This window comes from Hyperolius riggenbachi, chromosome 9 (assembly GCF_040937935.1).
Source record: "Hyperolius riggenbachi isolate aHypRig1 chromosome 9, aHypRig1.pri, whole genome shotgun sequence".
In the NCBI taxonomy this organism is placed as follows: Eukaryota; Metazoa; Chordata; class Amphibia; order Anura; family Hyperoliidae; genus Hyperolius; species Hyperolius riggenbachi.
In genome coordinates this window covers 264,680,006-264,693,110 of record NC_090654.1, presented here as the reverse complement: position 1 = coordinate 264,693,110, position 13,105 = coordinate 264,680,006, and the positions used below count along the sequence as shown (strand labels likewise).

At 47.2% G+C, this 13,105-nt stretch overlaps 1 protein-coding gene across 1 annotated transcript in view; it reads left to right on the top strand.

Annotated features, from left to right (window-relative positions):
• The first annotated feature begins 142 nt into the window (after positions 1–142).
• ADCK1 (aarF domain containing kinase 1) overlaps positions 143–13,105 on the top strand; it is a 46,232-nt gene continuing 33,269 nt past the window's right edge. The window contains exons 1-3 of the mRNA XM_068254467.1: positions 143–431; positions 3,394–3,538; positions 7,866–7,949. Coding sequence (XP_068110568.1) covers positions 3,404–3,538; positions 7,866–7,949 — 219 coding nt within the window. The 5' untranslated portion in view covers positions 143–431; positions 3,394–3,403. The remainder of the gene's footprint in view (positions 432–3,393; positions 3,539–7,865; positions 7,950–13,105) is intronic.

Here is a 13,105-nt window from a genome sequence, read left to right as displayed (position 1 = left end):
GCCAACAGCAAGGCCAGGAGATCATGTGACCTGAGCTCACCGCTCATTGGTCTGCAGAGACATAGCGTCCATCCAATTCCTGTGACGCTCGCCTGTCCGCTGGTATAACATGTCTCTTATTTGTCATACATTCCATCACATGACGCCATTGTATTGGAGCCCCCCTCCGTGCTAGAGCCCGTCTGAGGGGCGCAGGGAAGATGGCAGCTCTGCAGGTTGTACGAGGACACCACAGTGTGATTAGGTCGGCTTATACAATCCCCCCCCCCCCGGGCTGTGTGAGTTGGTCTTTCCAAGCCACTCCTCCATGAGGCTCTACGCTCTGTCTCAATTAGCGAGCCTCTCCGCACTACAACTCCCAGCGTGCACTGCGCCTGCTGGACTCTACCAATCCCAGGGGAGGGGGACTCGTATCAGAGCGGTGACTGCGGGTAGGTGACACTGGGGCTGACTGAGGGGAGCAGAAAGAGTTGTCGGTGTTGCCTTCCTGCAGCCAATCACCCTTCCCCATCCCAATGGGGCGCAGGAGGCTGAGTGATTTCAGTAGGGGCAGCACTGACAGTCCTCACTGCATCTCTATCACCAATTCCTCTCTATATATAATCATTTATTACTTATGTAACCCTGTGATGCCATTACTATTTCTGTTCATATTGCTGCTTTAATAATAATTACATTGCTTATGCACTTTTTTATTTATAGTTCTTGTCCAATGCACAAAATGCACAGATTACAAGGAGCGGTGTGCAGAATTATTATTATTATTGACTATCAAGTGATATATTTCATGGCGCTGTTCTGATTTTTGAATCAGGATGATAACATTTATTTGAGAACTTAGGCCTCTTTTCTGAGAGCATCTGACAGGCAGTGAATTAACCTCCCTAGCGGTATTGACAGTTATACACATCAACACAAAACATGCTCTCCTGGACTGTATACTACGGTAGACCCTTGCTTGACACATTTTGGCAGGTTACAGGAAAAAAAAAAAGTTATGAAAATGAATTAGATCAGTTTTTGCACACAAATCCTCCAGAAATTGAACGCCAGGGAGGTTAATTGCCTGTCGGATGCTCCTGCCCTCCATGGGAGGTGGGCAGGCGCCCCCCCCCCCCATGGAGCTGCTTCTGAGCACAGTAAACAAGCAGTTCAGGCATCTGAAAAAGAGTACGCCTTCTCTAATAAGCCTCCTTCAGACTTGATTCCTGTAGGGTGACAAGATGAATTGAGTCCGAAAAAGGTTTATTAGCAGAAAGCTTACTTTTTTTCTTTTAAGTTATCCCTATGGTATCATCTTAATTCAAAACTTCTTGCTTTTACTGATGCCTAACACAATATTGCTCTACTGCTGTACTGAGTAAGGCCCAGTGCACACCGGGCGGATCCGCCGGCGGAATCCGCCTGAAAATCAGAGTGGCTAATGTATCTCTATGGGCTGGTGCACACCGGCGGTTTGAGGTTTTTACCAAGCCGCAAACGTGCCTCTTGCTGCACGTTTGCGGTTTGCTTAAAACCGCAAACCGCCAGTGTGCACCAGCCCATAGAGATACATTAGCCACGCGGATGCGGCCGGTGAACCCCCGGCGGATCGCATCAAGATCCGCCCGGTGTGCACTGGGACTAAACTCACTCATCCGCATCCAAAACCGCTAGCGTTTTGTGGATCTGCTAGCGGTTTTGGTGTGCATTAGGCCTAAGAGAGAAAACATAATACAGACAATGGTATATACAAAATTTAGACACTGTTACATAATACAGTATTGGTAGGCCTAGAGCTTGATTCACAAAGCGGTGCTAACTGTTAGCACGCCTGTGAAAACCCCCTTAGCACGTCTAAATGAGTTTTTTGCGCGTAAAACTTTATGCGCACACTGCACAAAGCGCAGGGCGCACAGCGCAAAGTGCCCATTAAAGCCTATGGGACTTAGCGCGCGCATAGGACTTTGCGCGCGGTACTTAGCGCGCGATCTGATTGAGAAAACCGGTGCTAACCTACTTAGCACCCTGGTTAGTGCACCTAAAGACTTTAGACGTGCTAAGTAGGTTAGCACCGCTTTGTGAATCAAGCCCCTAGTGTTTACAATGGCACATGTAATGTGACATGATGAAGAAAATGGATAGGTAGTTCCAAGACACTAAGAGGTGAAAGAGTCCTGCCGTTTGGAGCTAACAATCTAAAGATATGACATATCTCATAAATGTGGCCAGCCATACATCAGGCGACTTGGTGGCTGATTGGCCAATCCGATTCGATTATTATAAAGAAATCGAATGAAAATCTGTGACACCAGTTGCATCCCCGATTGAGGATGCAACCAATTTTTGGCAGAGATTGGTCACATGTATTGGTCGGACATTCTGTAAGATGTAGGGCCGACTTGCTCGATTGGGTGTGCGGCGGTAATGGCGAACGGTATTGGGACAAGCAATGAAACCCCAGACACAGTCCCCCAAATGTGCAATCCCCCCCCCCCCCCCCCTCATGCATTATAAGACAAGACAACATTTATATTGCGCTTTTCTTCTTGCGGACTCAAAGCACCAGAGCAGAGCAGCAGCCACTAGGGCGCGCTCTATTGGCAGTAGCAGTGTAAGGGAGACTTGCCAAAGGTCTCCTACTGAATAGGTGCTGGCTTACTGAACAGGCAGAGCCGAGATTCGATCCCTGGTCTCCTGTGTCAGAGACAGAGCCCTTAACCATTACACCATCAGCCAACAATACCTGTCTGTGTCAGCCGTTGGCATAACAGCTGGGAGCTCACTAAAATTAGCTGGGTGCTCCACTGATATTCCATACTGCTGCCCAGTGTTCCTAGGGAGAACACTGGGCGAATATCAGTACAGACAGTCCCCCTACTTACGAATGACTTGCATTATGCTCTTTCAGAGATACAAAGTTATCGTCATGTAAAAAACATAGTTTATCCCCTACATGCTTAAATCCAGAGTTGTCCGAAAGTAAATCATTTATCCACCTTTCCCCATGTTTAACGCAGGACTCAACTTTCAAACAAATTCAATTAGCAAACATTTTTCCAGAATGGAATCTTGTTTGTAAGTAGGGAACCACCTGTATAATTTTCACACCAATCACGTCACCAATTTTCTATTCTGCAAAATACAGTATCCCTAATCCAGACCACACCTTCTTCTGTACCGATTTATAAATCCTCAGTGACTGATGCCGGAAACAAGCTGCCATACACCATACAATATTGAGTGTACAAACTTGATACACCTAGTTATTATAAGAGCCTCTAGCTTGACAATACTGTGATTATGGTATTTGGGTAAGTGCTCTCACGCTACAGAGTATTGTGTTGTGTGTGACCAGCTTTAGTTAGATGGGTCTATGCTGATATAATGAACGGAGATGTTTTGTGTCCTTAGGGTGTCCAGAATGGTGCGGGCAGCTGTCAGGCTCGCATCACTGCTCTCGGCTGGTCTGGCCACATCTGGCCTCTGCCTGTATGGGGCACACTACTGGGACCCCAGCGATTTCGGGGTGGTTCGGATTGGACGAGCTGCAATGACGGTGAGTTTTAGAGGAAAGGGATGTTTGTGAAAAAGGCATTGGCAGGAATTAAAAAGTCAAAAAGTAGGAAAGGGGATAGCGCTCTGTGGTAAAGTCTTTGTTGCTAGCAGAAGGATAACATCAACTATATAGGTGGAGCATGGAGCACACACTCCCCCCATGTGGATAAACTCACAGGATGATGCGGCCTAGAGGGCCCGACAATGCCTCAGGGGTATAGGCCACCCCTCAGCCACACTGGCTGAGGGGTGGCCTATACCCCTGAGGCGTTGTCGGGCCCTCTAGGCCGCATCCCTGGAGGATACTATTACGTGGAGTGATTACTCACAGCCGATGATCTATTGCCTGGAGCGGCTTACAAGTGCCCAGCAGACATTGCCAGTGTGGCTGAGGGGTGGCCTATACCCCTGAGGCGTTGTCGGGCCCTCTAGGCCGCATCATCCGGTGAGTTTATCCACATAGGGGGAGTGTGTGTTCGATGCTCCACCTATATAGTTGGTGTTATCCTTCTGCTAGCAACAAAGACTTTACCACAAAGCGCTATCCCCTTTCCTACTTTTTGACTTTTTAACTATTTACACTAATAGCAAGGAAGCGCTCCGCTGTGATCCAGTGTTTGGTTCTGTCTGATCACTGTTATAACCCCGAATTGTAATTCATCTGTGAGCGCTTGTGTTTTTCTTTCTTTATTGGCAGGAATTAGTCTAATGTTTAATGTTTAGTGAATGTCTGTTGGATCAAACCTTATCCCAAATTTGGCTACAAGTCTTCTCTAAAGCGGTTTCATGGTCTCGATCTCCCTCCCAGTTTCAAAAAATATACGCTTGCACTAACAGGGGCGGACTGACAACTCATGGGGCCCCCGGGCAGTAGGAGATTATGGGGCTCCGTACACCCGCAAGCCATACCCACCCATCCTCAAGCCCCCCCACACACCCAGCCACACACACCTACACTTGTTACAAAATTTCTCTTCACTGTGTTCAAAATAAATGTTTACTAATTAAAAAAAATAGAAGTACTTACATTAGAGGGAGGATGGTTTGGTTGCTGGTTGAGTGGGAGGGTGGTTTGGGTGCTGGAAGGGTGGTTTGGGTGCTGGGTGGGGGGGGGAGTATTTTTGGTGCTGTGTGGGTGGTTTGGGTGCTGGAAGGGTGGTTTGGGTGCTGGGTGGGTGGAAGGGTGGTTTGGGTGCTGGGTGGGGGGGGGGAGTATTTTTGGTGCTGTGTGGGTGGTTTGGGTGCTGGAAGGGTGGTTTGAGTGGTGGGAGGGTGGTTTGGGTGCTGGGTGGGTGGGAGGGTGGTTTGGGTGCTGGGTGGGTGGGAGCGTGGTTTGGGTGCTGGGTGGGTGGAAGGGTGGTTTGGGTGCTGGGTGGGTGGAAGGGTGGTTTGGGTGCTGGGTGGGGGGGAGGGTGGTTTTGGTGCTGTTTGGGTGCTGAAAGGGTGATTTGGGTGCTGGGTGGGTTGTTGGATGGTTTGGGCGCATGGAAGGGTGGTTTGGGTGCTGCTTGGTTTGGGTGGGACGGGGAGTTGTGGGTGCTGCTTGGTTTGGGTGCTGGATGTGGTGCCGGGGGGGAGGGGGCAGAGTTGCGAGCAGACTAGTCGGCTTGTCACAGATACTTACGTTCTCCAGGGCAGGCACCAGCAAGCAGCATAACTGACTCCTCTCTGTTTGCCACTAGCGTCCTATCTTTCGGCTAGTGACACCTCCTATGATGTCATAGGAGGCGCTGCCGAAACCATGGAGACAGGACACCAGAGGCAGAGAGAGCAGTGCGAGGGGCGTTGCTGGAGCACGTAAGTACCTAAAGTATCTCTGCCAACTAGCTCCGCTCGCAACTCTGCAGTGCAGGGGGGTAGGCAGTAGAAAGTTGTCACTGAGCCAAAACTTTATCCTAAACGCCCGTGATGAAGGAATTTGAGGATACAAAAATGCCTATAAACATCTGCTGCAAACGGAAGTACTGTAGTTTGTATTTAAAAGCCTTTAGACGTAAGTGGCATATGGAAGGGAAACCACAGAACACCTATAGACATCAGCAGCGGCAGCCTAAAGCCGTTTTCACACTGTAAACTGGCGGTGCGGCAGCTGCAGCGCACTGCCAAACACAGGCCTCCGGTTTATACCGTGCTACTATGCAGTATTCCCAATCTGGCATTGGGCCAAGCAGGAAGTGACACATGCTTGGAATCACTTTCTGCTTGGGGATATGCGGAAGTGCACGGAAGCGTATTGTAAAAATAAGCTTGCGTGCCGCGACGTTGCGTTGGTAATTGTTTAAAACTCCACATGTCGCCATAGACTAACATGGCTTCTGGGCCGATGCAGATCACCTCAGCTCATTGCAGAAGACAGGGTTAAAGTAGTATCATTAGTGGACAGTTAATACACAAGGAGGTCAAAGCCAATCACTCATTGGAGAAACCAGCGATAAGCAGAGGCTTGATATTTCTGGCTATATAACGAATGTAGATCGCGTTGGAGAGACTCTGAGGGCTTATTCACACCAGGGGCGTTTTTGGCCTTTTTTCAAGCGCAGGCGATTTTTAAAGAAAGCCTGTAACTTTAAAAACCTCCCCTGGGGGGTACTCACCTGGGGTGGGGGAAGCCTACGGATCCTATTGAGGCTTCCCCCGTCCTCGGCAGCGAAAATCCTCCTGGAACGGCAGTGATGTAAATATTTACCTCTCCTGGCTCCAGCGGGGGGCGCTGTTGCGACTCTTAGCACGGAGATAGGCGAAAATAGCCAATATGCGTCGGGCCGCTCTACTGCGCATGCGCAAGTCTTCTGCGCCTGCGCAGGAGAGAGGGCCCGACAGAGATCGATTATTTTCACCTATCTCCGTGCAGAGGGCCGCAACAGCGCCCCTGCTGGTGCCAGGAGAGGTAAATAAATCAGCGCTTGTCAGGCTTGTCGAGGGAGGATTCCTGAAAACTTCGGGGGAGCCAGTGCTGAACTGCCTGCAGCTACAGGGGAGGGGGAAGTCTTAATGGGACCCTGAGGCTTCCCCCTCCCGAGGTGAGTACCCCCCAGGGGAACTTTTTCGTTACAGGTTCTCTTTAAAATAACCCACAAAACAACTGTGCAATAAATCTCTATGAGAAGGTTGATATCAGCGCGATTCGTGCGCTGTGCGTTCGGCAAAGCGGTGCCTGTACCATTTTTGGGGTGATTTTGCCTCAATGGAAAGAATAGGAAAAAAACAAAAAGGCTCACAAAATCGCTTTGTGCGGCAATTGCATTCGCGTTTTTCCGGGGCAAAGAGTTCACTTCCTGACTTGCATCAGGGAGTGAATTAAAAAAATGCTCGGGAAAAGCGCTTAGAAAAGAGCTTTTCACAAAAACGCAATGCCCACCCAAGCGTCGTGAATAAAAAAAAAATTGCTTCAAAAAAATCGCTAATGCGAGCAGAACGCAATGTAAACGAGGCCTGAAAGGGGCAATACGCTAGTCGATTTTTTTTTTTCATTAATATCCGCCAATTCAATCATTCAATCAAATCTTCTTTAAATCAGTGCAGCAAACAAGTCTTCATTGATTGAAATCAATCGATTGAAATTTCACACCGAAATCTATTGAAAATCTGTGTGGAGGGATTCAATAAGATAAACCCTGCTGTGATCAGATAATGATCTGGAAGGCATCTATCTGATGGCCGCATTGACCAGTGTATGGACACCTTGAGGGAACACGGTGACAGACAGAGAATATTGCTAAAGCAATGAAAAATCTGTGACATGATCTACTGCCAGATATACACCAGGTTAAAGTGGACCTGAACCCTTGCACAGGAGGACAAAAGGAAAACAGAGAAATGCACCCTGTATGTATTTAGAGAGTTTAGCCTGTCTAATCCCCCCCCCCCTTATCTGTGGCTAATCGGCACTTGTAATCTCTTCAGCCATGTCAGCTCAGGAATCTCCTCTGCCATAGCAGAGCTGCTAATTTGTAAACACAGGATGTTAACCCTATGTCTGCTCCCATGAAAGCAGGAAGTAGACACACTGCAGATGTATTGAAGGATTTATATCAGCTGTAACTAAGAAATGTTTTTCTTTAGAGGTTATTATGCTGTTGTGTATTTTTTAGAGCAGAGAGGAAGTTCTAAGTTCAGATCCGCTTTAAATAAGTGATGTGCATTATTTGTTAAAAAATAAATAAATAAATGATGAGCAACCAATCAAAATGCATTTCATTGAAAGATATAAATGGCTTCTGATTGGCTGATGCAAGTCCTGCACCTCTTTGTTGGGACACCCTGTGCGTGTGTATTTTATTCTCTATTCATTGTTCTGATAAGAATCTGTTTCCTCTCATTGTTTGCAGACAGCAGTCATCAGTTGTGATTACCTCATCAACCTCCGTCAAGTTCCTCCAGAGACGCCAGAATATGATGTCATCAAGTCACAGGTACAACATGCAGGGGGGGGGGGGGGGGTAACCTAGTGACCAGTCATGTGGTGAGGTGTAATGAATGAAAAATAATGTACAGCCACCAATCAGCCTCTATGGGGCAGTGCGACATAGTATCTGATTGGATGCTACGTACGTTTGGTTGCAGATTCTCTATGAGGTGATAGCGAATTGTATGCATGTGATTGCCACTGCTGAACTTTATTCTGTACCTGAACCAGATTCCACCTCTCTTTGATGCCATGTTCAGAGCGGTGTGGCTGCTTTGCAACGCGGATCACCGCACGGCAATGCACCGCCTGTGCGGCGGGATCATTGCAGTATAACGAGTTGCAGCATCGTAACACACTTCCTGCAGTGCCTTACCGCTAAACACGTATCTTAACAGTAATAATCAAAAGAGTGCCAGTGAAAATAGGAAGAGCGGGACATAAATTGCACAACCAAATAAATACTGTCAATAAACATTAATCAGTACAGGATTTGCCAAATAGTCATATCAAAATTTATTGAAGAAATTGTTAGATAACATTAAAAAGCACATGGGATGGCCACCCCGTCACAACTCATCCACCCAAACAGCCCACACACCGTCACATGCGTACGCCGGCACCTAAGACTAAAGCTGAAAAAAGAGGTCCAATAAACAGCAAAGTTGGAGAAAATGCATAGGTTCTTATGAGATCAATTGCTTGGAAACTCCATAATTGTATATGGGCTGTCATCAAACCCAAATGAAGTCTGGCATAAATAAATAGGCTGATGCAAAAAGGTCTGGATATACAACAGCAGACAGTATTGCACTGCAGTGTTCTCCCCAGGCTCTTTTAGCCGGGTGCTCCACCCGGCTATTTTTGGTGACCACCCGGCTGTTATCTGCTCACCTCCTCCTCTGCTGTAAGCAGAGAAGTGCCAGTCCTGCATTGTCTAATCTCGCCCCACCCGGCTATTTTTTCATGCCACCCGGCTACTTTTTCATACCACCCGGCTGGAAAAAAATTCTGGGGAGAACACTGCACTGGGTAGCAGCAAAGTAAGCACATATAGCACATGTAGCAGGCACAGATCAGCGGCAGCTCACACTGTAGAAGTGCAGCATAGCACCACAGATTAGCAGCGTGATAAGTGTCAAACCAGACTTATCTCACCATGCCCATGAGGGTCCGATGTGCACAGACTGACAGTTCATCTCACCGTACAAACTTGCGGGCTCCTGGTGACAGCCAGATGTCAATACTGGGTAGTATGTATGATCCCCATATGCTCCATATGACGAGTAAGGCTCGGCAGCACTATAAGTATGTTAACAGTAAAAGGGAAGCATACCTTTTATTGACTGTATGCTTCACTGTACCCGACGCAATGCGAGGATAACATGCAGCGCCGCTGTCCCGATAAGCTGCATTGTGTCCCTGCTGTCACAGGGAACGGAACGACCACTGTTAATGTGGCCTAGCCGGATAACCGATACAGGCAGACTGGCAGGTAACATCCGCTCTATGAGTGTCAGTTAGCTAGACTATCGCTTGCTTACTTGTACTTATAAATATCCCCTGAATTTATTACACTAGGTGCACACGATACAATTTTCTCTCAGATCATCAGGTCGAATCGATAATTTCTGACCTGTCCGATCTGCTTCCGATTGATAACGGGATATATTTTCAGATCAGTACTGCACACAATCAGTCCTGTTATCGGTAGCAGTTCGGACATGTCGGAAATTATTGATGTGACTCGTCTATCTGATGGGAAATTGCATTGTGTGTACCTACAGTAGCATTACAGGTGGGGAAACTGCCGTGTCAGAGTGGTGAAATGTCTTGTAGATCAGAAAACTACGGCCAGCGAAAGCTACCTGATTCCTTTTCTTATTGATGTAAGCTATATGAATATCACATCATCTTACCTATTGTCAGCCTCCTACACCGTGCTACATGGCATGAGATCTGAACAGTGGCGGCGAACACTCCTGCTGGGCGAACGCTTGTGCTCTGCAAAACCGCAAACATTCTCCTGAGATCATGTTTCACTGCATTTGCAATTCGGGTTCGATTTTTCAATATTTAAATTGCATTTGCGGATAGCATTAAAGTGGACCTGACCTCTTGCACAGGACAGAAGGAAAACGTAGAGAAATGCACCCTGTGTGTATTTAGTGAGTTTAGCCTGTCTGACTCCCCACCTCATCTGTGACTAATCACAACTGTCATTTGATCTATCGGCTGTGTCAGCTGGTTGCCAGCAGAGCAGCTAATTTGTAAACACAAGAAGTTAACGCTATGTCTGCTTTCGTGAAAGCAGGAAGTAGACTGCTGGTTTATTGCAGGATCTGTATCAGCTGTAATAAAGAAACATTTTTCTTTAAAGGTTATGATGTTGGTATGTATCATCTAGAGCAGAGAGGATGTTCTGAGTTCAGGTCCACTTTAAAAAATGTGCAGAAAAAAAGCTGAACAGAGGCAGGTTGTTTTTGTTTGTTTTTTTCCCCCCAGATATGTAAATGGGAATATAAATCAGTGCGGACAAATGTCAGAATAGTGTGTGGGCCTTAGGAACCCATTGTACGTGCATCACACTGTGTTCAGTGCTGAGTGGCAAAATGGACACAATTTGCCCATCTGTAGCTTGTATTTGTTGCACATGTACAGTACATACATACACATATATGTTGTCCCCAGTTAACGAACAAAATAGTGACTGTAGGTTCATTCTTAACCTGAATCCGTTCTTATGTTGCAACACTGCATCATCTCTGACCCTTGTACCTCCTCTATGCCCCCCTGTGCCTTTATTGCAGGGGTGTCAAACTCAAAGACAAAGTGGGCCGAATTTGAACACTGACACTTAGCCACGGGCCTCAATGTTTACTGGCCACCTTATAAAGTTCCCTGGTGTCTAATTGCCACCCCCACCTTCTATACAATTCCCTGGTGTCTAGTGGTCCTCCTCCCTCCCCTATACAGTTCCCTGGTGTCTAGTGGTCCTCCTCCCTCCCCTATTCAGTTCCATTGTGCCTAGTGGTCCCCACTCTCCTCATACAGTTTCCTAGTGTTTAGTGCTTTCCCTTCTACCTCCCCATATAGCTTCCCTGGTGGTCTAGAGTGGGCCAAACATAATGCAAAGTAGGGAAACCCCTTGAGGGCCAAATTGAATGGCTCTGAGGGCCAGATTTGGCCCGCGGGTCGGAGTTTGACATGTATGCTCCACTGTGTCCCTCTGTATCACCTCTCCCCTCCATCCCCCTTTGCGCTGCCTTCTGTCCTAGTGATGATTGTAGTGTGCTAATTTTGCTTACGGTAAACTTTACATAAAGTTTTGCAATTACAGTTTCGACAGTTTTGAATTTATTTCTCATAATAACAGCTGTTTCCAACTGTCAAAAAAGCAAGCAGCATCTCCTTCCATTGACATTACCTGCCAGCAGTAAAAATGTCACCATGTGATAAATGTTATAATGTAAAAATGAGGCACTTTTTTATTACATTATTTTTACTGGAGTTCCTCTTTAAGGGATAGGACAGTAGGTAAGGGGAAGCTGTGCATGAGATGGTAAAAATGGTAGTCAGTGACTGAAGTGTTCTAGGTAGGAGAGCATGCCTGCCTAAAGAGGTGAGTTTTCAGGTTGCCCCTTAGAAGGGTAAGTGCGGGTGACTGGCAGATGTGTTGAGGGAGAGTGTTCCAGAGAAGGGGAGAGGATTGAGAGAAGTCTTGCAAGCAGGAGTGAGAATAGATGACCAGAGAGGAAGACAGAATATTGTTAATAGAGGGGAGCTTGCGTTGAGGAACGAGCAGCGCCATCAGTCCAGGATTCATGGCAGAGGATATTCTTGGCAGCTTGCCTCCTATATTAGAGTTCCAAAGCTCAACTACTTCATACACATCATACACTCAGATCATACATGCTTCCTGCCAATTACTCAGCTATTGCAGCTGTGGAAAACAAGCAACAATTGCTCTTACTTTATGCTGGCCTTACTCTATGCTGGTCTTACTCTATGCAGCTTATTACCTCTGCAGGATGTGCAAAGCTGAATACTCGCTTTAGAGAAGCAGGAAGATTGATCCAGCGACGTCCCTCGATGGCAAACGTTCCCCGATCTATCTTCTTCCCGGCGGGCATGCACAAGGTTATATGTCGGGCGCCAATGGAAAGTAAAGCAGTCGCAGCACATTGCGCAGAGATGTCGGGGATCTTAAAGGAAAACTGTAGAGAGAGGTGTATGGAGGCTGCCATAAAAAAATAGTTGGGAAAATCGTGTAGTGGGTATGGGCCTTAAAGGGATACTGTAGAGGGGTCAGGGGAAAATGAGTTGAACTTACCCCTGGCTTCTAACGGTCCCCCGCAGACATCCTGTGTTGGCGCAGCCAGTCACCAATGCTCCGGCCCCGCCTCCGGGTCACTTCTGGAATTTCAGACTTTAAAGTCTGAAAACCACTGCGCCTGCATTGCCGTGTTCTAGCTCCCGCTGATGTCACCAGGAGTGTATAGCACAGGCCCAGTATGGTCTGTGCCTGCGCAGTACGCTCCTGGTGACATCAGTGGGAGCTAGGACATGGCAACGCAGGCACAGCTGGAATTTCAGACTTTAAAGTCTGAAATTCTAGAAGTGACCCGGAGGCGGGGCCGGAGCATCGGTGAGTGGCTGCGCCAACACAGGATGTCTGCGGGGGACCGTTAGAAGCCCCGGGTAAGTTCAACTCATTTTCCCCTGACCCCCCTACAGTATCCCTTTAAAGGAGAACTGTAGTGAGAGGTATATGTAGAAAGATGTGTATGGAGGCTGCCATATTTATTTCCATTTATTTCCATGATAAGCAATACCAGTTCCCTGGCTATCCTGCTGATCCTCTGCCTCTAAAGGTGCGTACACACATGCGACTATAGTCGTTTGTAACGATCGTTCCCCGATCTTTACCAACGACGATCGTTACAAAAAACGAACAAACGACTATTAAGGCAAACGACGAACGAGCCAAATCGCTACAAAAGAAAGTTCTGTCTCGGCGGATTTTAACCAACGACGATCGTTTGCAAAAGTAGTACATCGTTGGAAACGGTCGTTCATACTAGGCTTGACATGCGCATTTCACTATTTCTCCCTGAAACTTCTCATTTTTATGCGCAGGCGCAATAGTTGCTTTACGTGATG